This window comes from Chiloscyllium plagiosum, chromosome 17 (genome assembly GCF_004010195.1).
Source record: "Chiloscyllium plagiosum isolate BGI_BamShark_2017 chromosome 17, ASM401019v2, whole genome shotgun sequence".
NCBI classification, from domain to species: Eukaryota; Metazoa; Chordata; class Chondrichthyes; order Orectolobiformes; family Hemiscylliidae; genus Chiloscyllium; species Chiloscyllium plagiosum.
This window is the reverse complement of record NC_057726.1, coordinates 51,007,782-51,022,741: the sequence shown is the minus strand read 5'-3', so window position 1 is coordinate 51,022,741 and position 14,960 is coordinate 51,007,782. Positions and strand designations below refer to the sequence as shown.

Here is a 14,960-nt window from a genome sequence, read left to right as displayed (position 1 = left end):
ACAATAACCTCCTGCTGGCCCCTCTCCCCCTTGAGAACACTCTGCACCCTCTCTGAGACATCCTTGATCCTGGCACCAGGAAAGCAATACACCATTCTGGTTTTTGCTGCTGGCCACAGAGACGTCTGTCTGTACCTTGGACTAGAGAGTCCCCTAACACAATTGATCTCTTGGAACCCGGTGTACCCCTCATTGCATTAGAGCCAGTCTCAATACCAGAAACATGGCTGTTTGTGCTATGTTCCCCTGAGAATCCATCGCCTGCTACATTTTCCAAAACAGCATACTTGTTTGAAATGGGGATAGCCACAGTAGACTCCTGCACTAACTGCCTACCTCTCTTACTTTTCCAGGAGTTAACCCATCTATGTGATTATATCTGCGTCTTTTCCCCCTTCCTATAACTGCCATCCATTGCATCCTCTTGCTCTTGTAAATTCCTCATTGCCCCGAACTGTCTCTCCAACCAATCCATTTGATTTGATAGGATTCACAACCAATGGTATGTATTGCTGATATAATCCTCAGTAACCCCGTAAACTCTCCCTAAGCTTCCACATCTGACAAGAAGTGCATATCACTCTACTAAAGGCCATTTTTGCTCCTTCACAATCTACAGACCCAGAAAATAGCACTGTCTTATTCCTCTACAAAACACTGCTCCAGGTTAAATTGATAGTTAAGGCTTATATTTTAATTTTAATCAAGAGACATATCTCAATAAAACATATAATCAAGAAATAACCCACTCTACTCACTACTGCAGACTTACTATAAGGCCACGCTTGAATATTCATTTCTGTTTCTATGCTGTGACCTCTCCCAAACAGGTTCCTCCAAGATTAGTTGTGAATTTCACTGTTTGATGAGTTTTCCTAGACGTACTCCAATGTCCAGCGATACATGAATTCAAACAGCAAAGGCAGTAACTGTGCAGGTTCACTGCTTTGTCAGTTTCTTTCTCTCTCTCCTGCACTGACCTCATCATGTGCTACCTTTGTCTGTCCTCTCCCTTTTAAAAGTGCTGTTGTTCTGACTTTTTTTTGTCCAAAGTTCCAAAACAATGCAACTGCATATAAAACAAGAATTGATGCTCCTGCAATTCAAGGAAATCACCTCCTATACCTAAAATACCTCAAAAAAGGAGAATCCTGTTACAGCCAGACATTTTTCCTGTCGTCCATTTTGGATTACCCAGAATCCTTTGCCTTGGCTTTTCCCTCTCAAATTGGTAGCCTTTTGCACCTCATAACCTGTGAGATCTGTGCTGACCTCCAATTCTGACCTCTTGCATGTCCCGGATTTTAATCACGACTCCATTTTCAACCATGCCTGCTTTAAGTTCCAGAGCTCCTCTCTGTCTCACCACTTTTCCCTCCCCCTTTAGGACATTCTTTAAAACCTATCTTTGTAATCCATCTGCCTTACCACCATCTTGAGTTGCTCCATGTTTTGTTTATTCACTAATACTATCATAGAATCCCTACAGTGTGGAAACAGGCGATTTGGCTCAACAAGTCTACACTGACCTCTGAAGAGTATCCCATCCAGACCCATTTCCCTACCCTATTACCGTACATTTCCCCTGACTAATGCACCTAACCCTACACATCCCTGAACACTATGGACAATTTAACTTGGCCAATTTACCGACCTTAAATCTAAAGCACCTTGGAACTTTTTGCTACATTAAAGAAGCCATAAAGTGCAAGTTGTTGTTGTGACAACACTAAGGTAGTATAACATGGCATTATGTAAACAACAATGCAGAGCATTATTTCTGGGAAAGAATGTAATTAAATTGTTAGACAGAATAATTGTGCAATAATTTCACCACATTGCTGTTTGGCTGAAATCTGAAAAGGTTTGCAAAATCATTCTTGACAATGGCTATACCGTAAGAGTGATGTAATTCCTTTCTTCCAATGTTCTTTTACTCTGTCAATAATCAGATGATATTTTAGCAGTTTATTATTTGTCTGTTTAATCCTTGCAACAGACATGATAAAGGGAAAGCATGACATCTTCTATCTCACAGACGTCAAGAGGGCAGAGTTCATGGTTGTTCAGACTTATCAAGGAAAAGAGCGAACGTTATAGACTGAATTGACTATTCTCATTCTGTGCTTTGCTATGTCTTATGTTTTTTTCACAGGGAATGTTTTGCTGGCAACAGCGTTTCTGTCTTATGCAGGACCATTCAACCAGGAATTTAGAAATCTGTTGTTAAACAGTTGGCAGCAAGAAATAATATTACATAACATTCCATTCACCATAAATCTAAATGTCTCAGAAATGCTTATTGATGGACCCACAGTTGGAGAGTGGAACTTGCAAGGCCTTCCTAATGATGACCTCTCAATACAAAATGGAATCATTGTTGCAAAGGCAGCCCGGTTCCCACTCTTGATCGATCCTCAGTCTCAGGGGAAGACCTGGATAAAGAATAAAGAAGCAAAGAATGAACTTCAGGTAGTGGGCATGAACTGCAACGATAGATTCGTGTTTCTAGTACTTGAGAATCATTTCCCACTGCTTTACAGCGTGATTATCAAGTCGTCGCCTGATACCCTGATAATAATAGAACTGAGTAAACATTAATGTATTTCAAATTTTCTTATAAGTGATTAAACTTTTACAGGTAACATCCTTAAATCATAAGTACTTTAGAAATCACTTGGAAGACTGCCTTTCACTGGGAAGACCATTATTAATTGAGGATGTAGGGGAAGAACTTGACCCAGCATTGGACAATGTACTGGAAAAAAACTTCATCAAAACTGGGTCTACACATAAGGTGACTTCTAAGTATTTGTATAGTGCATCGTTTATATGGTAATAATTATAATGTGGACATATCAATGTACTTTTAAAAATATTTATTGTTGGGTTATGTCATCATTAATAAACCAGCATTTATTGACCAAAACTCTGGATGTCTTTTCTGCAGGTAAAGATAGGAGATAAGGAGATGGATGTCCTGAGTGGTTTCAGATTGTACATTACTACAAAACTGGCCAATCCCGCTTATACTCCGGAGATAAGTGCTCGAACTTCAATTATTGACTTCACCGTCACCATTGAAGGTCTCGAGGATCAACTATTGGGAAGAGCCATTCTCACTGAGAAACAGGTGATGCAAATCATTCAATTAATGACTTAACAGAAGTGGGGCTCTCTTGTGGTGTAATGGTAGTGTCCCGACCACTGGACCAAGCGAGGCAGGTTCAAGTACCACCTGCTCCAAAGGTATGTAATAACATCTCTGAACAGGTTGATTTGGAAAATAGCTTAGCATAGAAATGAGCATAATAGAGAATCATCTGCACAATAATTTCAGAGTTTATTTCAATCAAGTGTTTGGTTTTTGGACTATTCTTTTTAGACCGTTTCTACGCAATGTATTCATTCAGTGATTATCAATAAAACTGTTATGCATTATAGTTGAGGTATGTTATGCTGGAACAGTGTCTCTCTCAAAGGTGAGTCACATGAGCACTGATAAGTCACACTAGTGAGACATCAAACGTGTTCTTGGGCTTGATCTGGTTGTTCTAAGTTCTCGCAAAGTGCAAAGCTTGAGGATAAAGTCTCCCTACTGGGTTGCAGCAAACAACGTGTTTGTATGTTCTTTGATCCTAACTGGAGCCTAGTCAGTTAGTAGAATAAAAGCTTTTACTGGAATGGCAATAGAGGATTAATTACACTCCCACACAGTTTCAGGGATTGGAGGTCATTCCTTCCCTGGCCTAAAAAAGCCTTAGGAAAATAATAAATAGGAGGTGGTAGGAATGTCATTTCACTGAGGTACAGGTCTCTTATTAATGAAAACCCTTATGTTTAGATTGCACCTTTATGGTTACAAGACCCTTCAAATTACTTGCTAGAATGAGATTAACTCTAAGGTGTAATAATGTCATGCAGGTTCCCTTCAATTCTGCCAAATTTCCCTCCATATGTTCCTCTCTTTCACTAATCCCTGGGTGGCAGAATCAGAGCTGAAGGTTGGCAGAGTAGAAGGAGTCACATTGGAACAGCTCTCCCTCATTGTCCCTTCACCGGGGGGGAGTTGTGCTCCCTGAAGCAGATCGTCTGTCTGATCCGCAGAGACAGAAAGCTGATTTACACAATTCAAGACCCTAATTACCAGTATTTTATGGGATCCCTGGCATTTGGCAGGGTGCCCCTTGGCTGTACAGAAAAGCTGCCAGGTTGGTGGAGGCTGTTACTTCTTGTATTGAGTAAGACTAACACTTAGTTGTAGGCAACTATGGTTGAACACAGCTCAATTTTTAAAAAAAGTATATTAAAACATAAAGTAATGCATGTAGAAAGATTCCTCAGTATATTGTCACTAAAATAACAATATATGAAATATTGACAAGTTGGGTAGCATTCTTACTGTTACAGTAATCACAACTAAAACATGTATGAGTGAGAATCCTTCAGTGAAAATTGCAATAATGTTGCTTAACGTTGAAATTCTGATCTTTCTTATTATCTCCCACCTTTCTACCCATTGCTCGCACCACAACAGAGAGGAAAATTCTGCCCTAGATATATTTCTGGAGGGATAAAAATGAAAATTATAGGAATGTTATGCTAAACCGATCTCAAACCTTGGTTAGACCATATTTAAAGAGTACTGCGTGCAGTTCCGGTCACTGCACGGTGGAAAGTATACAGAGGCCCTGTAGTGGGTGCAGAGAAGTTTGCTAGAATGAAGACAAAAAAAATGGTGGGTATATATTCAGGAAAGATTGCCAGGCTGAACTTCCTTTCTTTTGGAAAAAAGCCTGGGGAATAATTAATAGAGGTCTTTAAAATCATGGGAGGTTTTGATACAGTGGATATAATGAAAATGTTTTTTCTTGTGCCATAGAAATAAGGCAAGTTGAATTATTAATGAGATGCAAATGCATGGAAATAGTGTAGTTGCTGCTGAATAGTGAGGCTCAGGAATGGCCATTTAAAGCTTCAGGGGAAAACCATAAAACTTCTTCAAAAACCTGATTTTGTTTTGTAAAATTCTCATTGTATTTTCACAATTTACTCAGCATTACCCATGTCCCACCAGGAAGAGGAATATTCTGTCGAATGAACTTGGCTGCTATGGCCTGGATCTCAATTACAGTGAGGAAGAAAGCTCCCCTGCAATCTGAAGACCTAAATTATTTGGCCTCTCATTGTAGGACGACCTTCTCATGCCTGAGCCTAATCTAGTGAACTTTTGCTGTGCTGCTTCCAGTGCAAGTTTATCCTTTTTAATGGAGACCATTAGTTTAGATGTGGTCTCATCAAATCCTCGCTTAATTATTCTTAGACTTCAACTCCCTTGTAAAAAAGGCCAACATGTCAGTTGTCGAAACTGCTTTCTGCACTTACATGCTAACCTTTTATGTTCCTTGTATCAATACATCCAAGTCTCGCTGAACATCAACATTTACAAGTTTCTTGACCTTAAAAAAAGGTTTTTCTGTTCTCATGACCTCACACCTCAGTATCTGCCACTTTGCCAATTCACTTAATCTGCCGGTATTTCTTTAAAGCTATTTCAGTTCTTCCTTATAGCTTGCAGTTCCATTTAGTTTGTATCATTAGCACACCTTAGATATACTACTGTCCATTTTCCTCCAAGCCATTAATATAAATTTAAGTAGCTGTTACTTCCAGCATTTCAGTAGCCATAGCCTGTGGTGCATCAGTTAGCTCAGTTGGCTGAATGCATGGTTTGTATGCAGAGTGATACCAAAAGTGGGGTTTCAATTCCTGCACTGGCTGAGGTTACTAAGAAGGTTCTACCTTCTCAACCTTGCACCTCGCCTGAGGCATGGTGACCTTTAGGCTAAACTCCCCACCAGTTGTTTCTCTCTCATCAGAGAGCAGCCCTATTGTCCTCTGGGACTATGGCAATTTTAGTCACCGATTACATGTTGAAAAGATTCCATTTAGCCTTATTTTTTGCCCATGAACCAGTCTGAATCCATGCTAATTTATCATCTCAACTCTATGAGCTCTTATGTTTGTGTATTGTTGTGTATTAAGCTTTTGTGCTGCATCTTATCAAATGCTGTTTGGAATTCTAAGTCTGTTATATCTACTAGTTCCACTTTATCTACTCTAAAGGTGCTATTAAAGCTTTCAAACAGGGATTTCCATTTCCCGCAGAAAAATTGCTTTGCGGGTCCTGCTGTTGGTCTATGCAAACTGGGGACCTTGTCCTTAACCCAGTGTTGGGATCCTGAGGTTTGTAGCAGAATTCAGAACAATGTTAAAGACCATTTTGAGCCTGTGGTAATAATTATTCTTTGACAAATAATCTGCAGTATTGAAACAAAAGGATGGAAACAACGTTTAGTTGGAGAATGGTAAATGCAGTCTCAAAAATATACTGTTAGATAAACAATGTCCATTTAGGCTTTCAAGTATAAAGTTTTCAAGTAGGAGAGTTATTTCTTTAAAGCCAGAAGTAGAGCTTAATTTGTATTAAACTGTAGATATTTGTGTCTGAATTTATTTTTAGGAACTGGAGAGAGAGCGAACAACTCTGATGGAGGATGTAACTGCAAATAAAAGGAAGATGAAGGAGCTAGAAGATAACCTACTTTACCGGTTAACAACTACCCAAGGTTCCCTGGTGGATGATGAGAGTCTGATCATAGTGCTTCAAAACACCAAGCTGACAGCTGAAGAAGTAACGAAAAAGTTAAAGACAGCAGCTGAGACAGAACTGCAAATAAATGCTGCTAGGGAGGAGTACCGACCAGGTAGGTCAGAACTCTGTGGAATCTGATGCATCAAATCAATCAGTATACAAAACTCTTTTCTTCATAGATTCTGCACTTGACACTTCAGCTTCCATCTTTGTATTTGAATTTCTTCAGATTCAACCGCTCTTTATTTCGGCATTAATGATCAAACTGAAAAAATAAAAAATATGTAGAATCAGACTGTGGCTTTAAACTAAATAAGGGAACTCCTTGAGTGTTCAGAACTGCCTATTGTTACTTCATTATTTATTTTTAATTAGTTAAAAGTTTTGCTGAAAAAAAAGACACATTGAAGGATTTTATATTGCACTCAGCAGGAAAACTTGCAACAAAGAGCAAGTTATGGCGGCTAGTACAAATTACAGCATTTAAAAGGCATCTGGATGGGTATATGAACAGGAAAGGTTTGGAGGGATGTGGGCTGGGTGCTGGCAAGTGGGACTAGATTGGGTTGGGATATCTGGTCGGCATGGATAAGTTGGACAGAAGGGTCTGTTTCCATGCTGTACATCTCTATGTCTCTATGACTTTATGACTCTCAGGGAAAACCTTTATTGGACTGAATTTATGAGATTGCCAATTAGGTCAATATTATTGTGTGAGCAAATGTAGGAATCATAATGCGTATATTGGCCAGTAAATGTAGGTTTGTGGTAGGGCACCCCCAGTTGATTTCTCAACCAAGACATGAAGGAAAGGATGCTAATTTGACTGCCCATTTCAAAGATGAATTTGGCCACAGGATGGAATGCATTAAGACATGTACGCAGATCCTTTATATAGCTTCAAATCATCTATGTGTCATCAATGTATCAGAATATGCAAAGGGTAAGAGGTTAGGTGTTATGTTTCTCATAAAACCCAACAAACATGTTTCCGAGAGCTGGGTCTAGCAGAGTTCCTGTAGCAAAAACTATTTATTTGCACATACGTATCATTAAATTCATATGAGTTCATAGTTTAATGAATTTTGATTCACCCATTGGTGGACAGTCTAGAGACATGACACAGCGCTGCAGTACTTGTGTTAATTGTTCTGATGAGTGCATGATGAAAAGCTTTGAAAAAATATTCAATAATATTCAGCAATATTCAATTGCTGAAAAAATATTCAGCAATATTCAAATTCCAGACTGCCTATGACTCTTCCAAAATAAGTAAATCTCTATGCTATCATTATATTATATCTTTCTTATGGTAGTACATCCTTCTAAAACATTCAGTACAGTTTCCTCAAATGAATGTTTGAAGTTAAGAAGTTTAATCCACAGAAAGCCTGATTTAAATGTGAAAGTTGGAATGTAATTTACTAAACTAGTTCTATGAACCAATTTGAGCTTAAGACACAATTGAAGTTACATAAAAGGCATGACTGTTTTTAAAACAAAAGAGGGTTTTCTGGGCAGTACTGGAGACCTAACTGCTGGAAAATGTTTGGATTTAATATTAACTTTGTGTTGCAGTAAATTATCATTGTAGTAATGATTTATTGTGCATCATTTTATTTCCTCACAGTTGCTACAAGAGGCAGTATTCTTTATTTCTTAATTGTCGAGATGAGTATGGTGAACGTGATGTATCAGACTTCCCTGAAGCAATTCCTTGGGATTTTTGACCTGTCACTAGTCAGGTTTGGTACCATGTCCTATTTACTTGGATTTGCCAGTCAAATCTATTTTCTTAGTTCCTGTTTAATCCACCCCAATTTTGATTATGATTTCTATTTTATGTCTTTGCATTCTATTTTGTGTATATTTCATTTTACATTTAACGTATTTGTAATTCCACCAGGTCTGCTAAAAGTCCATTCACTAGCAAGCGAATAGTCTGCATTATTGATTATATGACCTATGAAATTTACACCTACACTGCTCGGGGATTCTATGAGCAACACAAGTTCCTTTTCACACTCTTGCTTACTTTAAAAATTGATATGCAATGCCACAAGGTTAAGCATGATGAATTTCTCACACTCATTAAAGGTATGTTGGTTCATAAGTAGATGAAGTTGAACTTTTATAAATTGTTACAATGATTTTGTGTTAGCTAAGTTGGAGAAAAAAAGGAAGAAAATCACATTTTTACTTCGAATCTAAATTAGACAATGGAATTCGCTGTGCACAAAGGGTCTGTCATATTGCTTCACATCAGTATTAACTTACACTTACATAGATCCTTTAACATTCTAATAAAATGATTTGGAAACCATCATCTTTAATTCTCAATATTTATAATGTTATAAAATGTGCTTGTTCACATTCTCCATTTGTATTTTTTTTGGCTTGCTTTGTACAGGGTCTGGCATTTTGCCTAAGAGAGGATTCAATTGAGATATTAGGCAAAACATATGTGCATTTAATTCAGGACAGGTTCCCTCTGAATTGTTCACTTAAAGCTATGTGGATATATGACTGATCAATACTATTTCTATGAAAATATACAACAACTTTAAAAGCATCATAAAGTCACAGAATTTTACAGCACAGAAGGAGGTCATTCAATCTACCACATGTGAGCCAACCCCCTGAAATAACAATCTGTATACTGTTCTTCCTATTTGGAGGTGTCGGTGTTGGACTGGGGTGGAAAAAGTTAAAAATCACAAGACACCAGGTTCTAGTCCAACAGGTTTATTCGGAAGCACCAGCTTTCTGAATGCTGCTCCTTCATCAGATGGTTGTGGAGTAAGATCATATGACACAGAATTTATAAACGGGTGGTATTCAGTGTTAGCGAGTTTTGAGAAGATTTGTAGCTTAGGTTGAGGTTCTGGATATAGTTTTGCTCGCTGAGCTGGAAGGTTCATGTTCAGACATTTCGTCACCATACTAGGTAACATCTTCAGTGAGCCTCCAGACGAAGCACTGCTGATTCCTGCTTTCTATTTATACGTTTGGGTTTCTTTGAGTTGGTGATATTGTTTCCTGTTGTGATGTCATTTCCTAAGTGACATCACCACAGGAAATGATATCACCACAGGAAATGACATCACCAACCCAAAGAAACCCAAACATATAAATAGAAAGCAGGAATCATCAGCAGTGCTTCTTCTGGAGGCTCATTGAAGATGTTACCTAGTATGGTGATGAAACATTTGAAAATGAACCTTCCAGCTCAGCGAACAAAACTATATCCTGGTATTCAATGTAAATTTTACAAATTACTTGCATCATAATTCTGTCAGTGATATTTTTCAGTTTTAATTTTGGTGGGCAATGTATCTGACTTTACATGGAATTTGTTAATAAGACAAAAAGCCCTCAAGGCATTTAAGGTATAGATTGTTTTCCAGATGGACGAACCAAGATAGTCAGTCTTCAACACTTAAATTGATCTTCATATGTTGTAGAAATTTTAATAAACTTAATGAAAATAGTTCTTCAGCATTTTAAGGATAATTTTGGCTTTGTATGATAGTGTAAAGTGAATGATATAATTTTTATTTCCATTCTCTTCTGTAAGAAGAGATGTAATACAGACACCTATTTGCTTTCATCGATTTTACACAAACTTGCAAAGTCAAGATAATCACCAATAGTTTCTTCAGTAAAATATTTAATATTTATGACACAGCTGATGCAGGAAGTATCTCTCCTTTGGTTTACCTCTTTACATTAGAAAACATTGTTTTACTGAAACTGCAGTGATACTGTAGAAGATATTGCAAACTCAAACAAGTAAAATAACTATCTGGAGGTGACTTCAATTTCTTGGCATTAGTGCTTTCAACAATCTCTTGAGGTGCACAACTATTGATATTCCACATATTCAGAATTGCCTTGCAACAATTCTGAGGGTGGCTGAGTGGTTAACACTGCAGCCTCACAGCGCCAGAGACTTGGGTTCAATTCCAATCTTGGGCAACCGGGCAACCGTCTTTGTGGAGCTTGCACATTCTCCTCATGTCTGTGTGGGTTTCCTCCCACAATCCAAAGATGTGCAGGTCAGGTGATTGGCCATGCCAAATTGCCCACAGTGTTAGATGCATTAGTCAGAGGGAAATGGGTCTAGGTGAGTTGCTCTTTGGAGGGCCGGTGTGCACTTATTGGGCCAAATGGCCTGTTTCCACACTCAGGGAATTGATTCTAATCAAGCATTGCCAAACTGGATATGTGACACAACCCTAAATAGTAATTACTTTAGGAATATGCTGCGTTGTATATGTCTCCCATCTAGTGTCATATACCAAGCAATTAGAATCTACTTGCTATTGTGTTCTCTAGTAAAATGCATTAACTCCAGAAAATAATTTTCCTAATTTGGATATATATGAAAAAACATATTTTGGAATGTCAAACCTCTTTTAATTTATCACGGTAAGTCTGCCTTCAGATCTCTCTATACTGTAGGGAATATTCCCAAGTATAGAGAGTAGCTCTGCAGCTATCGCTCTGTAACCAGTGGCCAATTGGTTTCAGATAGTGAATCCTGTAACACTTATTGAAATGTGAAGTGCTAAATTTATCATGTTTCTGAGTGTGGTCTGCATGTTATATACACTGTCATGTAAATTCAAAATTCCAGGTGGTGCCTCTCTTGACCTCAAAACATGTCCTCAAAAACCTGCCAAATGGATTCTTGATATGACTTGGCTGAATCTGGTTGAACTTAGTAAGCTTAATCAGTTCTTCAACATCCTGGTCCAGGTAAGATTGAAGGCATCATCAATATATTATTGTGGTGATGAATAATAATAATTTTTCATTGAATTTTTGATTCATATTTCAACAAATATTGAGGCATGAGATTAATGTAAAATGTTTGTGTTTGACTCAGCAATTCTAATAGTAAATTTGAATCAAGGTTAGAGCATCAAATCCCAGCTTTGACATTCAAACTTGCAAGCCCTCAATCTTATGAATTGGTCATTTGTAACACTGGCCATTTGACAATGAGCCCAGCTCTCAAATAATGGGGAGAAGCGGTTTCTACCTTCTGCTCTGCATTAGAGGGATCAGCACTGGCTCAGGAACCTGTTGTTTTATCAATGAGCTACGCCCCAATTCTTTAACTCAGTCATGGCATTGATATACATCTTCCATGTTTCCTATGGGCTTGTTAAGATCTGCACTTTTGGCTAAATCCAACTTGCATCAAGTTTTTTTGGAGGGATTTCTGTGAGGGCTTATGGGTTATTTCGATACATGTTACCAAACCCAACTCAATAACTGCCTATCCCACCCCAGTAGCATCCATAACATCCGATCTGTGTCCCACCCTCACATAAGCTGTTCGCAGAAGGAGAACAACCCACAATAGTGCAGAAAGACTCCCAAGTTACTCTGAAGATGTACTGAATGTCACTGAAAACTTTATTTTAAACAAATATGTTTAATTTTGGGTCTCTTACTTATTGGTTTCCTGGAAGGTTAATCCTTCCTGTTTATTAACAGATTTCTGGTGGTTGCTGCTGCAGTCTGTAGCAGGCGCATAAAACGAAACGAAGGGCAACAATTCTAACCATTTAAAAATAGATTACAGAAACAGTAACATCTGCAAAGTGCTGAGATTCACTTGTCCTGAGGACAGTATGATATATGTGCAGTGGTCAGGATTCAGCTGCAAGGTGACAGCAGCTGGTGAATTAAATAAAACTGAGAATTAAAATTGCTGCTTTTCGAAAAGAACTTAATTAAATTGCAAGTCCCCTTTACGGCTGACCCATATATAAAAATAAATTAAAAGGACTCAGATGTTTTGGGAGCTGGGCAGACATCAGCAGGCTATCGTGGGAAATCAGAACAGAGGAGCAGTGATGTGTTTTATGGAAACTGGGAACAGACTAACTGGTGTCATCAAACGCTGGGGGTATTGAATGCAGAGAATAAGAACTGGTGAGATGCTGACCTGTATTGCATCAACCAAAATACAGATTATGGTGCCCTGTTGTAACCAAAGACAATTTCTTACAATTTTGAATACTGTTGTGTTGGAAGGCTTTTTGCTTCCGTTGATGTTTACTATTTGCATGAAGACTTAGAAAAAGCACTAAAGAGCATAAGACCAAAGACTTAGCTAAGTCAAGAGTATCAGGACCAGTAAAGCTCTGAAACAGCTAAGCTGAGAATTTTGGGGCTTTAGAATGTTGCGGAGCTGGGTGAAGAAGACAATAGCATGCTACAGAAGATGGGAGCAGATCACAAGCATTATGAATAGCAGGATATCATTGAGCAGCAATGTGGTCAATGTTATCAGCAGTGTTGAGTTTGTATTGATAAAGGGAAGTTGATAGATATAGTAATTTAGATTTTCATTTCAATGGATGTGGAATATTTGGATTCCCCCACAGGAGATTGGTTAGCAAAATTAAAACATATGGGATAGGTGGTCATGTCTTGGCACAGATTAGAGATTCTTCCTGGGCAGGTATGTCAGGTATGTATCCGGCTTATCACCATACTTGAATGGCCTTTGTTTTGCAAAGGAGATCTCTCTCTTCACTGTCTGAGTGAGTGCGGAGTTCAGAGCAGCCCCGAGAGCTGTAATCCACTTTAACTTGGTCACAATGGCCTGTCAAAGTACACTCTCTCAGCTACCTTCAACTGGGTCTCAAGCATACGCTTCTGCTCCCCCCTCTGTCACTTCTGGGGTCATTGAGTAGGAAATAATTATATCTCTAGCATAGGCCGTGGCAGTCTCCCAGAGCACGGACGGGTTACAGGCTGTACCCAAATTAATATCCCAGAAAATTTTAAACTCCTGCAAAAAGTACTCAATAAACTTACTGTCCTTCAGGAGAAAAGGATCCATGTGCCAATGCTGCAAGCCTGTCCCATCACCTCTGACCTTAACCTCCAAATACACTACCGCATGGTCAGAAACGGCTATGTTCCCAACTCTACAGGACAGTACCAAATCCAAAAAGGCTGGTGGAGTAAAGAACTTATCAATCTTTGTGTGGCACTTGTGTGAGTTAGAGAAGAACGTAAAGTCCCAACCCTTGGATGAAGGCATCTCCACACATCCACCAATCCCAAATCCCTACATAAATCCACCAGTTGGTTGTATTGCAGGGAGGTGCTTGAGAGACCCCTAGGCATCCTGTCCAGCTCAGGGTCCATAGGATGATTGAAGTCTCCCCCTATAATCGTGTGGCTCACTCCAAGAGACATCAACCTGGAAAGTGCATCCGTTAAAGATTTAAGGGACTGTGCCGGGTGGGGTTAATAAACATTCAAAGTACCATTCTCCTCTCCATGTATTAGAGCTTTGAGGATCACAAACTGCACATATTAATTTGGTCTAACAGCTGAAATGGGAGATTCTTCTGAATGAGTAGAGCTACTCCCCTGCTTTTGGAATTAAAAGACGAGAAGTACACCCAGCCGAACCCTCCCTGCTGCAACCTTAGATGCTCCTTATCATCTAGATGTGTTTCTTGCAACAGAGTGTCATTGACCCTCTCCTTTCCAAGACTTGAAAGTATTTTCTTTCTCTTAATCAGTGAGTGACTCCCCTTAATATTCCAGGTGCACCATTCAAATGAACCCCTAGCCATAGCCATCTGAAACAGCCCATGACCCCCCAAGAGGAAGAACCTTACTCACAATGTGCAGAGTGGAAACAGTAAAAAAAAAATTGTCTAATCTGGAAAATACAACAATAAAAACTACCAAAGCAGAACTTCTGAAAACTACTCCTATAGTAAGCCAACACAAAAAACAGATAATAGGAGACTTTCCCCCTTGCCCATAGCGGGCACTCACACTATCCACTAACCCCTCCATGGCTCCTTCTAGCTGAAGCCACGCCCCAAACCCAAGCAAAACAAAAGTAAAGAATACATGTATCTTATAAACAAGGAAATTAGAAGTGGGCATTCAGCCTGTCCCACTCATACATCGACCCCAGTTATTACTGATAAAAAAAATCCTAAACCAGGAGAAAGAAAAAACAGGGAATAATAAAAAATGAGAGGGGAGAAAGTAAAAAGACCCTCATATATTAAAGGGGCAAAATCAAGTAAACAACAGAGAAAAGCTGAAAATGTGTTGCTGGAAAAGCGCAGCAGGTCAGGCAGCATCCAAGGAGCAGGAGAATCGACGTTTCGGGCATAAGCCCTTCTTCAGGAATGAGCAAAGTGTGCCAAGCAGGCTAAGATAAAAGGGGGGAGGGGCGTTGGAAATGCGATAGGTAGAAGGAGGTTAAGGTGAGGGTGATAAGGTGAGGGTGATAGGCCGGAGTGGGGGT

The 14,960-nt window shown here is 39.0% G+C and overlaps 1 protein-coding gene across 1 annotated transcript in view; it reads left to right on the top strand.

The window, feature by feature from the left end:
* LOC122558738 (dynein axonemal heavy chain 5-like) overlaps positions 1–14,960 on the top strand; it is a 274,642-nt gene that overhangs the window by 214,271 nt on the left and 45,411 nt on the right. The window contains exons 65-71 of the mRNA XM_043707530.1: positions 2,156–2,472; positions 2,642–2,797; positions 2,951–3,133; positions 6,524–6,767; positions 8,286–8,400; positions 8,562–8,752; positions 11,295–11,416. Of these exons, the coding sequence (XP_043563465.1) occupies positions 2,156–2,472; positions 2,642–2,797; positions 2,951–3,133; positions 6,524–6,767; positions 8,286–8,400; positions 8,562–8,752; positions 11,295–11,416 (1,328 nt within the window). The remainder of the gene's footprint in view (positions 1–2,155; positions 2,473–2,641; positions 2,798–2,950; positions 3,134–6,523; positions 6,768–8,285; positions 8,401–8,561; positions 8,753–11,294; positions 11,417–14,960) is intronic.